Source organism: Colobus angolensis, unplaced genomic scaffold (assembly GCF_000951035.1).
Source record: "Colobus angolensis palliatus isolate OR3802 unplaced genomic scaffold, Cang.pa_1.0 Scaffold343, whole genome shotgun sequence".
Lineage (NCBI taxonomy): Eukaryota > Metazoa > Chordata > Mammalia > Primates > Cercopithecidae > Colobus > Colobus angolensis.
Genome location: NW_012116744.1, coordinates 1,612,712 through 1,628,373, shown reverse-complemented (window position 1 = coordinate 1,628,373; position 15,662 = coordinate 1,612,712). Strand labels below are relative to the sequence as shown.

The window sequence follows — 15,662 nt, the reverse complement described above, 5'->3', positions numbered from 1 at the left end:
AATGTTTATCACCCTGACTGGCCTTGCAAATTATCCTATAGTCAACTATTGCTTACATAATCTCATTCGATCCTCACCACAACTCTCCTTAGCCCCATTTTACAGACAAGGAAACCAAAAGGTTTTATGAGGCTCAGAGAGGTTAAGTTACCTGCCCAAGGCTAAACAGTGAGCATGTGGCAGAAACAGCTGGGGAACCCAGGCTATCCAGAGTGCCCCCCTGCCTCCCCAGTGACCACAGCAAGGGGCCTGATCCCACCACTGTCACATGGGAGATAGATTCAATGTTATCTCAAGATTTCCGAAGGATAGAAATTAAAAGGAGGCAAATTTCACTCCAATATACATCAAAATTCTCCAAAAAGGGAACTGGCTGTGACATGTTGAGTTTCCCATCACTGGAGCTATCTGAGCAGAAGTTGGGTCATCTCTTATGCAGTAGGATGCTATTAAGAGTATTCACATGATTATGTGGGGGAATTGAGCTGAGTCACCTCTATGGCTCCCGCTGACTCATCATGGAGGCACATACTCTTAGAGCGTGGGTGACCTCAGGAACTCATCTGATTCAGCCCCCACCTCCACCTGCAGGCAGGGAAGGAGTTGTCATTCTTTCTATAGATGAGTCAACTGAGGCCAAAAGAAGTCACTCATATTAAAACTCATGAGACACATCCCACCACCACCTGATTCTGGAATCTCCACTTCTTCAGAAGTACCCTGACCTCTTCCTGAAAGAGGCAATCCCAGCTTCACAAACTTCCCTTTAGCAACAGCAGAGTGGGGAGAAAGAGGACTTAGCATTTTTTTTCCCACAAAGCTTATTCATGTGGGATGTGACGTAGAAACCATGGTGACATACAGGTTTGTGAAAACTACAAATGGCTTGGCCATTTTCCCTGGGGTCACTCAACTAGAAGGAGCAGAGAAGGGACAAGGACCCAAGTCCCCTCCCTCTTCCTACCCCAAGGTTTGCAGAGAAGCTGGGGGCACGAGCTGCTTTAGTTCAGGCATAAAATACATCTATAGTCACTGTGAGCTCCTGACTCTAAAGTCCTTCCACACCAAGCTGCCTTGCTGGCATTTCTAAATCAGGGCAGCCCAAGTCATGGAGAAAACCATGGGTTTATGGACCCGTCTTTCCTTTGACCAAGATGGAGCTTTAGGCAAGGAGGCAATCGCCATTCAATAGACCTCCTCATTGGCAAACTCAAGAGTTTGTGAAAACCTCAGCCTCATCTGGCCCAGAGGCCTGGAGCTGCTGAGCGCACTAACCTCCCAGAAACGATCGTGAACCACATGCACAGTGTCCAGTGCGACCGAGGCCATCTGCTAGGTCCACTCTTCTAATGGCACCACACCTGACCAGAAGGGAGCCACTTCATTGTCATGTTAATGTTCCATCCTCACAGCACTCATCACACAGCTTACCTGTCCTAGGAGAGCTGCAAGGAGGGAGCTCTTTCCACTTCCCACATTCCCACATATTCCCAAGATCTTCCCCTGTCAAAGAAACAGAGATAGGACACAGTTACTCTCTCCCACTTCTTAGAGGGTCTGGCCCAAAGGTGCTGCTCTCAAACTATGCTGGTCAGGCCAGGCGGAGAACAATGGGTCACTGCAGGCTCTGGGGCATGGCAGCTGCAGCCACACCACCCCAGCCCCACATATACACAGCCTGGGAGGATGCAGGAATGTGAGTCTTAATTAAGTGCTTTCCCTTGTGTGGCATAACCAAGCACCCAGAGGGCTTCTAGAAATCATGTAAGATCACTGGTGTGAAACAGCCTTGTGCTGGTCTGGGAGCCACAGGCCTTGAACATGAAGGCTATTCTGTGCTCAGACTCCAGAAAAGCAAATCTAATGGGATGCAAAAGGCTGTACAACCCAGGGGGACTAGGGTACATTTTGAAGTGTGGAGATCTAGGGGCTTTTCAAAAATCTTCTTTTTATGGAATCCTCTACCATAACAACTCACTCTGGAACTACTGAGAAGTTACACTATTCTAACATTCTACAGCTCCAGATTTATTAATTCAACCAACAAATCATTATTAGAGCCTGCTATGTGCCAAGCACTGTTCCAACCACCAGCAAGAACAGCAATGAACGCAACAGGCAATGGCCTGCGTCTGCCCTCATGAAACTTACCTTGTAGTCAGGGGTAGATGGACAGGAAGCAAGATAAATTAAATGTGGGGCAGGCACATCTTTGCTTGCCATGGAGAAAAATAAAGCAGGAAAGAGACAGGGAGTGGGCTGGAGGCTCGGGGGTACAAGGAAAGCCTTACTGGAAAGGTAGATGTCTTAGCTTGAGTTTTCCCAGAAAGAGACCTTGAATCAAGGATTTGAATGAAAGTCACACTCTCATTTGGAAGGTGCAGGAAACTCCAGTAGGGAAGAGGAGAAGTGATACAGGAAAGGGAAGGTGGCCTATCAAGGGCAGCCTATTGGGTCAGCTCCCTAACAGAATATCCTACACAGAAGGCAAACGGAACTCAACCCTGCAGGGAAACTGGAGGAAACTCTGGGGAACTGACTATAGCTTTGTCCCACCCAATGGCAGAGGAGGTGGGGTATTGATGCCCCAGCAGTCATTGTTTGAGGGCTGCTCTTTACTCTGTGAAGGTCTTTATAGAAGTGTGCAGAGCCCTTGGGCACAGATGTGGATAAGGCAGTTGGAAGATGGCCAGGAAACACTTAGAGGTCCAGGGCACATGGGCAGGGACAGCATCTGCCACAGGTGACATTTGGGTAAGACCTGAAGGAGGTAAGGAAGGGTGCCATGGGGTATCTGGGGAGAAGCACTGCAGGCAAACAGCCCACGTGGAGACTGATGTGGAAGCATGCCCACTCTTGTGTTCAAGCAGATATTGCAATACTGCACTTGGAGCATCCGAGAACATTCTCATGTAGGCCTGCTCCCTGCAATCCCTTAGGGCAAAGATGCCCAACATGGGGCCAAATATGGCTTTTTTCCCACCCCAAGCTAGACCAGAAAGGTACATCCCCTGTCTGCCACTCTCAGCACATGAGAGTTGCTGCCTGTCATCAATAACTCCTTGAACAAGGTCTTTGTTGAATTCCAGGCACCTTGGGATAAAATAGTGATCCACACAGATGCCTCCCTGCCCTTGCGGAGCCCACATGGATATAAATCTGGTTGGCTGAGTGCAATTGAGCTCAGATTTCAGTTAAATCCCACTGAGTGCCACCTACTTTGCCTTCTCACCACTCTCCCCATGGAGCATCTGACTTCCCCCACCCAGCTTTCCCATTTGCCTCCGAGAGGCCTCCGTGAACTTCCCGCGTTCTAAGGACTTCCTGGCCACACAGTGGCTTGCTAATGGGCTATTCCATATGCCGATGACTCTGGAATTCCTGCCTCATGAAATGAAGCTGGATCTATTTAATTTCCCTAAATGGACTTCGAGGAACTGGGGCATTAAAGAGACCGCAGATGTGATGCAGCCTCACCAGGTATTTGGTTGCCCTCTGAGTCCTGTCTACTTCTTGGGGCCAAGTAAGAAGCCTTCTAGATTCATCCTTGTCTTCAGCAGAAAATCCATGAGGCCTGTATCCTCTGATGATTCTCTCAACAAACATTGCTGGCCACCTTCAAGCCAGGGGCTGGGCTTGGGGATAAGCACATAACTGTGAACAAAAAACCCTGACCCCATGGAGGATCCAGTCTGATGGAATTGAGGAGGAGCTAAACTTGGAAAAACTTGGATGTCCTGAATGTAGAACAGTTGAAGGCAGCACTTAAGCTGGGCATAATTGTTAAAGAAAAAGGCAACAATCATACTTAACATCAGCTGAGACTTACTATGGGCTTGGCATTTTTATGTGGTATCTGAGTTCCCCCTGCCACCTTGTGTAATGGGTACTTCTATGAAATGCATGGTGCAGGTAAAGAAACAGAGGCTCAGGGAGCTTCAGCAAGATGTCCAAAGTCAAGCAGCTAGGAAGTGGCTGCACCTGGAACTGCGGTCCCCTAGGCTCCAGAGGCATTGCATTGCCCCCACCGCTCCAGAGGCAACACTGCATTGCCCCCACTGTATCTTCAATTTATTACACAAAACACTGACCGCATCTTGAGGCAGGAATTCCACAGTCACCAACATATGGAATAGCACATTAGCAAAGCCATTGTGTGGCCAGAAAGCAGCGTCCTTAGAACACGGAAAGTTCACAGAGGCCTCTTAGAGGCAAATGGGAAGGCAGGGTGGGGGAAGTCAGGTGCTCGACGGGGAGAGTGGCGAGAAGTCAAAGTAGGTGGCACTCGGTGGGACTTCGCTGAAATCTGAGCTCAATTGCACTCAGCCAACCAAATATCGTTTCCAATGAATCCGTGGCAGACAGCCTTGTTAGCTACAAGAGGTACCATTCTCACACCAGCTATTGAGCTTGACATTGCATAATAAATGAGAACCTCTCCTTCTATAGTGCTGGCACAGGGAAAGAGTGAGTCAACAGGATGAGAGATTAAAATACTAGGCACAAGATTAATGTTGAGGCCTCTGCAGCAAAATCAACACTGTCACCCTGGGAGTGTGCTGCTGAGTTCCCAGAGCAAAAAAGAGATGCATGCAGGAGATGCAGGAGGAGGCCAAACATTCCCTAAATCCACAGCGTTGCCTGAAATCTCCATCCCCCAATCTTGAGGGAAGAGAACAACAAACAGACTCTGGCTGGCTTGGCTGGCTTAGCCCTTAGCTGGGTTGCTTGTTATCTCAGTTTGCTTTTTACAAGAGGAGTATTTCCTGGTGGTTAAGAGCCCAGACTCTGAGGCCAGGTGCCCTGGATATGAAACCCTCCCCTGCCACTTGCTAGCTATGTGACCTTGGGCAAGCTATTTAACCCTCTTGTGCCTCAGCCTCCTCAACCATCAAGTGGGGGCAGTTATGATGCCTGGTTATTGGGGTGGTTAAGTGAGTTTATTATGTACCCGGTAAACAGTAGTGTTCAAAATTATCAGTCATTATCATCTATCGTAATATTCCAATGTGAAATTAAGAACATATCTAGGGAAGGAGCAGTGGTTCATGCCTGTAATCCCAGCACTTGACCCAGGAGACCAAGACAGAGAATCACTTGAGGCCAGGAGTTCGAGCCCGGCCTGGGAAATATAGCAAAACCCCATCTCTACCAAAAAAAAAAAAATTAATTTAAAAATTATCCCTCTTTCTCTTGGTAAATAAAAAATTTTTAAAAATTATCCAGGTATGGTGATGCATGCTTGTAGTCCCAGCTACTTGGGAGGGTGAGGCAGGAGGATCGCTTGAGCCCAGGAGTTTGAGGCTGTAGTGAGCTTTGATTGCACCACTGCACTCCAGCCTGGGCAAAACAGTAAGACCCTGTCTCACACACACACAAAGAGAACAAATCTAAAAGGATTTATGAAAGCTAGACAGTTCAAGCCTAGCCACCTGGAGTGGACTGTTCATTCAAAATTGCAACTGACTCTAAGGCAAGTACTGCAAATCAGAATGAATATAACCACCGTCTTCTCTACACTTGGAGACAGGGCCTCCAATGTTCATGTACGTAGTTTTAAAATTGAGGGGAAAATACAGGGACTCTGGTTAGAGACATCCCATCACCACCTTCAGCTCTAACTGAACTGTATCAGACCTGGAGAAGGCCATAGCTATGCAACGCAAGGAGGAGGGCTGGAGGCCACACCTGTGCAACACACACCCACCTTTCTCACCACAAAGCTTATGCTGTGCAGAACCGATTTGAGGCTGCCACTTTGCTCCTCTGGGCCAGTGGCTCCCTTGGCTGGTGGACTCCACTCACTGTATGCCTCCGACCTCTGTTTCTTGAATAAATGCCTTTTCTGGTTCTGCACTTTCTTTGGGTCGCTTTTCCTGCTGGCTTCACGCTCCCATGTCAAGGTGGCATTTGCTAAAAGCAAGACAGTATCTGGGTCTTCTGGTTGGGTGATGTAAGATGGGGGGCTTTTATCTATGAGAATTTTCTAAGATTAAAGAGACAAAATTAACTGAGCAGATGTCATCCATTTGCAAGAATCATCCCAGTATATCTCCTAATGACCCCAAATCACAATTTTGGCCATTCTAACCCAGCACATCCAGGAAAAAGGTTCTGAAATTATTCCCCCAGGAGAAGCTGCAGCAGAAATAGTCCACTAGCTCATGCTATCTGGGACAGTTGCCTCTTTAACCACAAGGCCTATATGGGTCACCCACATTGGAGAATACTGATCCCAGCCACATTTCACCCTTGTGCCCAAGACAGTCGGTCTTACCAGTCTTTGGGCAGTGGACTTCACTGCTTGGCACTAAATGCTTATGAAACCAAGGTCATATGCTCAATCTCTGCTGTGTCTTCTTCCTAGGCCACTCAGTCCAGTTCGACAAAGCATTTGCTAAGCCCTAACCATGTGCCAGACTTTGGGGTAAAAGCAGAAATGCAAATATAAATAAGGCACAGTTCCTGTCCTTGAAGAGATTACAGTCTGGAGGGAGATGAGAGCACGCACGGATTGTTTCTATAAAATGCGATGAAGACAAAGAACTGCGACTGCCAGAGAAGGGACACTTGGCTTCTCATTTTCGAGGTCCACGCACTTGGTGCTTGAGCAGGGTCTGTACAGGTGTTGTACAGGCAGAGATGAGAAAGGGAAAGAGGATGACAGCATTCTACCTGAGGGCCCAGCATGGGCAAAGGCAAGGAGCTTGCAAAGGCATGGTTTGTTGGGGTGGCGGCATGAAACAAGCAATTCAGGATTACTGAGGCACAGAGTTCAAGTTGGGAAGGGAGGGGGACACAAAACTGAGAACGCACAGATGGAGAGCCTGGAGGGGACAAGGGTTCAAGGATTTTGAGCAGGTGAGAGTGAGTATTGGTAATCAGACCAGTATTTTAACAGCTCTCTTTGGGTTGAGTGCTATATGGACTTGAGAAGAATGTTAGAAAAAGAAGGATTAGTTCATAAATCACTGCACTAACCAGATGAGAGATGAGGGAGGCCTCGATTGAAGGCAATGGCAGTAGGGACAGAGTGAAGGTTGAGGAGTCAAGAAATGCCACCCTTTATCTAGTCTAAGAAGCGTCTTTATTTTTTTCGATATCATAATACATGCAATTAATGTGATGATGTTCTTATGTTTTGTTCAAAGAGTAATAACTCAACAGTGCACCTTCCAATCCAATCTTACAATGGCGCCCCTTCAAATGGAGAGAATACCATAATCAGGGGTTGACTTAACAGGGTTCTTGACTGGTTGGATGTGTATGGTAAGGGAAAAGAGGGGTGCATGAACCAGGATGCTTACAATGACTTCCGGATTTCCGACTTGGGTGAGTAAGATCATTCAATCAATTCAGAGATGTTTGAACAAGCTTCTGTGTTGACAAAATGCCCTTCTTCCCTTTACTCTCCTCAGATGAACTTTCAAACCACTTTATTTGCCCTTCTCAAATGTCACTTATATCCTTATCATGTATAGAGATTCTTAGAGTGCCTGGTCCCACACTGGAACAGAGGCTCTTGAGGACAAAGCCTCTCTATTCCTTATATATGCATTTCCCATGTCTTATACATAGGAGGCACAAAGTAAACCTTTGATGAGTGAATAAATGAATGAATAAAGGGACGAAATGAGTGCATAAATGTAGGGACCCCAACATCCTCTTCATCACTTCCATCACCATGCCCATCAAAGGACAAACTAGGTAAAGTGGGGATGACTCAGTACAAAACCAACCTCACTTGTGGAACACTTAGGATGTATAGATTGTTTAAGGAAAATAGGGTCAGGAACATCTTCTTCATGTACAGAGACTCTAGCTCATCATTCCTACAGACAACCTGTAAAACTCTGCCTGCTCTGTCATTCATACACATTTATTCATCTAACTCTGAATGGATGCCCTCCTCCCAGTGTCAATTCAACAAGTGACCCAGCTCTCCAGCAGGTTGGTATAGACTCCACATATCTGAGCATTTTCCCACCCCAAAATGAGATCTCTCTTCCCTACTCATCCAGGGTTAGTTATACCTTCATTCTCCTTAGAGAGACATTCGCTTCAGCCATTGCTTTGATGGAGAAGGGCAAGATTGCAATGGAAAACTTCATTACATTAAACATGGCAATCACACTAAATGCCTGAAGAACAAAAGAGAAGTATGAGGGTTTAGAAGGAGAAGTCACCTTGGCTCTAAACTGTTATACACATGGGGATTAAACTCGCTCAGATGAGAAATGGCAGCATCGTTGGAATGCACAGAGGAACAATCTTTTCATTTCGTGGCTCAGAAACCGTGGGTTGGCCAGTTGGGGACAGCAGCATCTTAATCTATTTTGCTTTGGGATTTTCACCAAAACGATGGCAAGTATATCCCCTTGTCTCTGTTGATTCAGAAGGGAAGAGGTCTGAGGCAGGCCACTAACAGAATACATTTGGCAATCTCCATCCACACTGCATCCTCATTTGAATCTAGACTATTCACTTGAAGCCCAGGCAAATTGTCCTAAAGCACCCCCTGCTCTCAGTTCTTCAGAGGCATCTGACCCTTTGGAGCTACAGCATCATCTTCACGTTATACACGACACCACAGCCTCAGAGATGGGGCTGGAAGCTCCCCAGAGAGACCTGCTTGCACCTGGGGGAAGCTGGAGGGTGACCTCACTCTCCTGCTCCCAGGACCTAGCCTCCATGCCCTGCCTCCCCATGCACCACACGAGGCCAGATTTGAGAGCCTTTGGTCAACTCTGGTTCCCCCCATCCTTCCCCATAAAAAGTCACCTCTGTTCACGGGGCCTTCCTTGCTGTGCCCTGCATAGTGGGTAGTTGATATTCTATAGCCTCAATGAAAACAAGCCTTCTCCCTTTGGTTGGTGCCCCAGGGGTGCATGATTTCATCTCTCCAATTTCATCTTCTCATCTGTCCGAATTGTAATTAGCAGCCTCTCCCTAGCTACCCATTTAAGAAATTGATAATACAACTTTCTTCATCAAATCCTGAGTGATCCTGCCTGCTGTTAAATGGGCCCCATGGACAGGGCCCCAGGCTTCAACTAATCCTAGTCCCTTCATTAAGAGGATAATGAAACACGCTTCTATCACATGTGGTCCTAAATACATCCTCATATTCAGTTCTTCCAGGTCCCAAAGCTCCACCTTGGCTCAGGAAGCCCAGGCCTGGCTGACAGAGCACATGGGTGGCCTGATGTGACTGAATACCCTGGAGCTGACGGACTCCTGACATGACCCTAGCAGAGGAAGTGACTGCAACCAGTTCTGAATCCAAAGGACCCAGAGCTTTGCAAATTTGGTTTTGGTATAGATTCCCTCTAAACTATCATGTTAGAAAATATGAACTATGTGCACTCAATTTGATTTGCTTGATATGTTCCTGGAGAAAAAAAAAGTAGTTTTCCTTTTGGTCTAGGATCAGAGAAAGTCACAATAATTGAGCAGTGTTACATCCAGCCTTGGTGTATCCTTGTCATTCAATCTGGCTTTGGGCTCACAGCTGGGCTGAAGGCCTGAAAGTGTGTCAAAGTAAACTGTGCGTGAGTGATTGTCTGCTGAAGAACCAGATAAAATAAAAGCAACTCACCAAGAAACACAGGGCAGTAATGGGATTAAACACAGGGCAGTAATGGGATTAAACACAGGGCAGTCATGGGCAGGCATCCCACAAAGGATGGCTCAGCAAGCCTATTCTGGCTTTGCAAATGTCACCTCTTTCCTCCCCCGTGAGGTCCCTGATTTTAGGTGCAATTCTTCCTCTACGAACTTACTTATTTCCTTCTCTCTCTCTCTCATTTTTTTCTTGCCTTTGTTGACTTTCCTCCAACTACTTAGTTTAATACTTAGCTGGTTTTTTCTTTGTTTAAGCCAGGAATCATTTTCCCTGTAGCTCAGCATTTCTTTATCTTTGGATGTCCAGGCCCCTTGTAAAGAACTTGAACATCTCACATTCATCCCAGCTCTCCCTCTAAGGCTTTCAATCCTCATTTGCCTGGCCCAGATGAGAATCAAGGTTAAGAAGAATAGCTGACACTTGTATAGGACCTAAGAGCCTGAGATGGTTCTACATGCTTTACACAAAATAACTGATTCAGTCCTCACAACAGCACTGATTGTGGCTATTATCGTCCCATTTACAGATAACAAAACCGAGGCCAGAGAGGCTCAATGATTTGATATAAGTCATAGCTACTAAGTAGCAGAGTCTGGATTTAAACGAGGCCGACCAGGCTCCTAAGCCCAGACTCTGACCCCAACACCACTGCCTCTCCCAATACCTACACCTCCTCCCTCCGAGAAAATTTTCTCAAACTCTCCTTCTTGTAGTGTAAATAAATAAAATAGCCAACTGTTTGTTTGGTTTCCATCTTTTTCCCCATACTTAAAATTGTATTCCAACATTAACTCTGACCCCTGGCCCAGCCATGGACATGATAAGAATCGCTGTCAGGCTCTCCTGGGCCCCTTGTCAGCCCAAGCACTTGTTTTTAAAAGTTGGAGTTGGCCCGGCGCTGTGACTCACGCTGTAATCCCAGCATTTCAGGAGGCCAAGGCAGGTGGACGACCCGAGGTTGGGAGTTCAAGACCAGCCTGGCCAACATGGTGAAACTCCGTCTCTACTAAAAATACAAAAATTAGCCAGGTGTGGTGGTGGCAGACATCTGTAATCCCAGCTACTCAGGAGGCTGTGGCAGGAGAATTGCTTGAACCCAGGGGGCAGAGATTGCAGTGAGCCAACATCATGCCACTGCACTCCAGCCTGGGAGAGAGAGTGAGAATCTGTCTCAGAGAAAAAAAAAAAGTTGGAGTTGAAGTCGCATCCTGTGGCCTGCTGTGATTGGATGCTCCCAATGCCCGTATTGAGCAACGGTAGGGAGGGCTTCCCATCTGGGACTTCCCAGGGTCAAGGTGTGAAAGAGGCCCAATCTGAAGCCAGCTCTTACCACGGGTGCAGTGAGTTTGCGTCTCAGGAGGATATGGCAGGAGAATGTCAGCACGATGGCTATGGTGGACACAATGGGGGCCAGGGCAGAGTTTCCACTTTGGACAAATCCAGCTTTCTCCAGTAATTTTCTTTCTCTCCTTCTTATATCTGCAAAATAGAACACCGTCCAAGGTGGTCTCATTTTGCATGTTGAATGCTAGCATTATGAAATGTATTAGCCCTACTTGGTCCTCTTCCAGATGAGTGCTCATGAGTCCTGTTGTGAAGTTTAAATGAAAGGAACCACAGAAAGCCCCGGGCACAAACCCAGCAGGTACTCGCAGCTCGGTACCTGTCAGCTGCCGTAACTGGATGGTGTCCAAAGTCCCTTCCAGCCCTGACACTCTGTGTGTCACGAGTCATAAGCTCAGGTGCCTACAAGGGCCAGGCAAGTACCATCAATGAAGGGAGTAGGGCCAGAGGGGAGGGAAGACCAGAGCGGGGCTCTAGAGCGCAGCAGAATGGAGAGGAGAATCAAAGGGGCAGCCCCTTCTCAGTCAGGGGAGGCTGGTGCTACCATGAAATGCAGCAGGGACCTCTCCTAGGAGCCTGTTCCCCACCAACTGGAAGTATGGAAACAAAGGAAAATCTTGAGTTCCTTCAAGGGAAATTGTAGGCACCCAGCTAACCCTGAGAAGTAAATGAGCAACTTGATAAGCAAGAAGGTAACAATAGCCTGAAACAACAGCCAAGGAAGTTAGAGTCACAGGAATGTTTGGCTCCCTATAGAAACTAAGGATTACATCTTAACATATGTCCCTGAGTTGTATTTCAGAAAACCCGGACCCCCATCCAACTGATCCACTGGCACACAGACCTCAGAGATGGGGGAGCTGAGGACAGAACTCTGACTGCAGTTTTTGTTCTAAATTTCTTCCTGAGGGGCCTGGAGGAGGTCATGCCCACCGGCCGGATCCAATGCTCTTTTCTGCTAACTCCAAATCTTCAGACAAAGCTTCCCTTCCTTAACCAGATGCAAATCAGAAAATCTTTGAATCTACCCATGACTTTATAAGCTGCCTACTTTAAGATATCCCACCCTTTCAGACCAAACCAACATATAATCTCCATGTGTGAGTTACGATTTTGCCTGTAACTTTGCTTTCCTGAAATTGACCCCTGCCTTTAAAAACCCTTGCTTGCAAGCCACTGGGGAGGTCAGGTCTTAACCATGAACTGCCTGATTCTCCTTGCTTGGCACACAGCAAATAAAGGCCCTTCTTTCTCCTGTAGCAAAACCTCAGCGTGGATATTTGGCTTTACTGTGCCAGATGAGCAGGCCCCAGTTCGGTCCAATAACAACCAGATCATCAACGATTTCAAAGTCTGAAGTCTAGATTTTTATTTATTTATTTATATTTGAGACAGGGTATTGCTTTGTCACCCAGGCTGGAGTACAATGACATGATAGAGCTCACTGTAGCCTCAACCTCCCAGGCTCAAGTGATTCTCCCACCTCAGCCTCCTGAGTACCTGAGACCACCACACCCAGATAATTTTTAAAAACTTTTTTTTGCAGAGATGGGATCTCCCTATGTTGCCCAAGCTGGTCTCAAATATTTGGGTTCAAGCAATCCTCCCAGGAGGTCCAGATTTTTGTGAGACATCTCCCTACTTTAAAATGTTGGAGACTAATTGAAAAAATGTTTTTAAATACTATACAGCAGGGGAGAAACAAAACACATGAGCTGGCCTGAAGGCACCTGCCTGGTGTCCCAAGAATAGACACAAAAACTCAAGAGTACTCTCCCTTTCCTAAGTCCAGAATATGCCCACGGCACTGCAGAGCTCACAAATTACATTCAAGCCTCCTTCACCTGCTGTTTCTTCTCCTCAACCCCAATTCCAGCCTCCTCTGCAAAAGCTCTTTCACATCCACACAGGACAGCCCTAGATGTTCTAATGGAGTGATCACTACATGCCAGGTGCTCTGCTCAACACTTCACAGGCACTTTCTCATTAGAGCATCCTCACCACTGCGTGATGAGAGAGAGGCTGCTATTTTACGCCTTTTTGACAGGAGAGAAAACTGTCTTCGCGGGTTTAGTAACTGCCTTTTCAGTGATCGGGGCAGATTGGAGTCCACTTCTCCTGGGATCCAAGCTCTGCTATCCAGGTGCCCTTCCCCTAAAGAACATCTAGTACCCCCTCGTCCCCAAGAGCACCCTCTTATCTCCACCTCCAGGCCTCTCCTCCTCCCCAGTTCTCTGTACGTCCCAATCCGTCCTATCCCTCTGGCCTACCTGAAAGCCACTTCTGCCAGGAAGCCTTTCCCAGTCTCCCCAACCCAGCGTGCTCCTCCATGGAGCATCTCTGTTTCTCCTGTGGCACTTTCGCCAACTTCTCCCATAGAATAACGTGAATTCATGTGTTCACTCACTCAAGACATTTAAACCTGATGTCTACTGTATGCCAGGTGCTGCACTTGTGGTTGGAGAATAGAGGAGTGAACAGGGTCTTGGTCCTCTTCCAGTGGGGGAGACAGACAATAAAGAAATAAACAATTAAGTAATTACAAATTGTGTTGTGTGACCTGAAAGAAATGAGCAGGATGAAGTGATTGAGAGGTAGGGCATGGAAATGCTTGGAACTGCAGCCCAGAAGTCCTCTCTGGACGTTGAGAAGAGACATAAAGTCAAGAAAAGTCACCGTAAACATCCAGCGGGATTGCACTCTAGGCAAAAGAGACAGCAAGTGCAAGGAATGAGTGTGGCGTGTGGTTCTAGAAACAAACTAAGGCAGACACCGCTAGAGCTGAGTTTCCTAAGGTTAAGGTAGAATGTGATGATGTCAGAGAGGTCACCAAGGTTCAGATCGTGTCCGACCTAACAGGCCATATGAAAGAATTTGGATTTCCTTCCAAAGACCTAACTTTGAATAATCTTAAGTGTGATAAGAAGCCACTATTTTCCAGCAGAGGAGGAACAGGATCTGATTGACATTTTTTAAAGGTCACTCTGACTGCTGAGTGCACAGTGGATTGCAGGAGGGAGGGGGAAGGCAGGAGCAGGGCCTAGATGTCATAGTCCAGGAGGGAGAGGATATTGGCTTGGACTGGGTGGGAGTGGAATGGAGAGCAGCAGATGGCTTCCGGATATACTCTGAAGGTACAGCCAACAAACTCGTGGCTATTTTTGAGCTAAGTTATCTCATCCTCCCTTACTCGTAAAAGCAGGAATCCTTTTTCATTTCATTTGTGTAGCTCCCATGGCCTTGCACACAGTAGGAACTTGATATATATTTATTGAACTAAATTGACAAGTTAAATTAAATTGAAATCATATGGAAACAAATTTAATCAAATCAAATTAAATTGCACTGACGTGAACTCAGAGTGTGAGGATGTGTTTCAGGGTCTTCAAAGGGGGTCCCCTAGTGCTGCTGGGGTCCCAACCTGGGGCACTTCCTTTGGCCAGCTCAGAAGCAGGTGCTCTACAGCCACTCCCTAGAGTGCAGATACACAGCTTTGGTCCGGTTCCATGCTGGTGCAAAAGTGTCATTGTCCATCCAGAGAGTCAATTGTAACAGTGGTTCAGATCATTAACTGGTGAACCACCTGAGTCTATGTCAGCAATTATGTAAATGTCCCTGCAATTAGATTTGCATTTATATTTGATTGAAATAGTTTCTATATCAGCTTTAAAAAAAGTAAAACTACATATGCATCTCCTCGTATCTGCCCAAGGAGCGTTGAGTCAGTGAACCATCCAAACACAGGGACGCTGCTGCAGGCAAAGAGGTCTGTGTAACCCTGGATGTGTGTGAGCATATGTGTGTGTAGATGTCTTCTAAGTCAAGGAAATAGCTGGAGACAGCTTTTTTCCTGCTCACAATATTTTAGTGGATTATTTTTATAAAAGGTAACTTGCCAGGACCAGGATCCACATGCCCCAGGAAAGAGAAACCATATGTCACTCACCCTTGGGTTCACCAGAACCCAGATGCCTGGCTCTATTATTAAATCTCCATAATCCTTTGAAAAATCCCTTGACCTGCAGAGCAGCTCAGAGGGTCCCCTCAGCCTCCTTCTGGAATGCCTGGCCCTGGGAACCTTAAGAACCCCTTAGAAGAGCATATTCTAAGCTGGGCGCGGTGGCTCAAGCCTGTAATCCCAGCACTTTGGGAGGCTGAGACGGGCGGATCACGAGGTCAGGAGATCGAGACCATCCTGGCTAACACGGTGAAACCCCGTCTCTACTAAAAATACAAAAAACTAGCCGGGCGAGGTGGCGGGCGCCTGTAGTCCCAGCTACTCCGGAGGCTGAGGCAGGAGAATGGCGTAAACCTGGGAGGCGGAGCTTGCAGTGAGCTGAGATCTGGCTACTGCACTCCAGCCCGGGCGACAGAGCAAGACTCCGTCTCAAAAAAAAAAAAAAAAGAAGAGCATATTCTACAAGATAAGTGGTTCTTTAAGCAGCTACTCTTGTCCTACCTTGGATAGTGTTGGTAAAAGATTTCTCCCAGGCATACATTTTGATCAGCTTGATGCAGGTCAGAAACTCATTCATTGTCTGAACTCGCTTGTCTGTCACCAAAATTGCTGACCCTCGGAAAGCTGAATTGAGCTTGGCCATAAACATCTGAAATCAAGGTACAAACACTGTTTTCAGAGAGAACTGCTGAGTTGCAGCTGGCCTAAAAATCCAGAGATGGGAGTTAAGTGCCA

The 15,662-nt window shown here is 46.9% G+C and overlaps 1 protein-coding gene across 2 annotated transcripts in view; it reads right to left on the bottom strand.

Annotated features, from left to right (window-relative positions):
- The window catches only part of ABCC12 (ATP-binding cassette, sub-family C (CFTR/MRP), member 12), a 72,433-nt gene that overhangs the window by 39,033 nt on the left and 17,738 nt on the right, over window positions 1-15,662 (bottom strand). For both annotated transcript variants that reach the window (XM_011952600.1, XM_011952599.1), the window contains 5 exons: window positions 15,429-15,576; window positions 10,956-11,104; window positions 8,034-8,141; window positions 5,708-5,986; window positions 1,432-1,503 (listed from right to left, as the gene is read on the bottom strand). In XM_011952600.1, coding sequence (XP_011807990.1) covers window positions 1,432-1,503; window positions 5,708-5,986; window positions 8,034-8,141; window positions 10,956-11,104; window positions 15,429-15,576 — 756 coding nt within the window. The remainder of the gene's footprint in view (window positions 1-1,431; window positions 1,504-5,707; window positions 5,987-8,033; window positions 8,142-10,955; window positions 11,105-15,428; window positions 15,577-15,662) is intronic.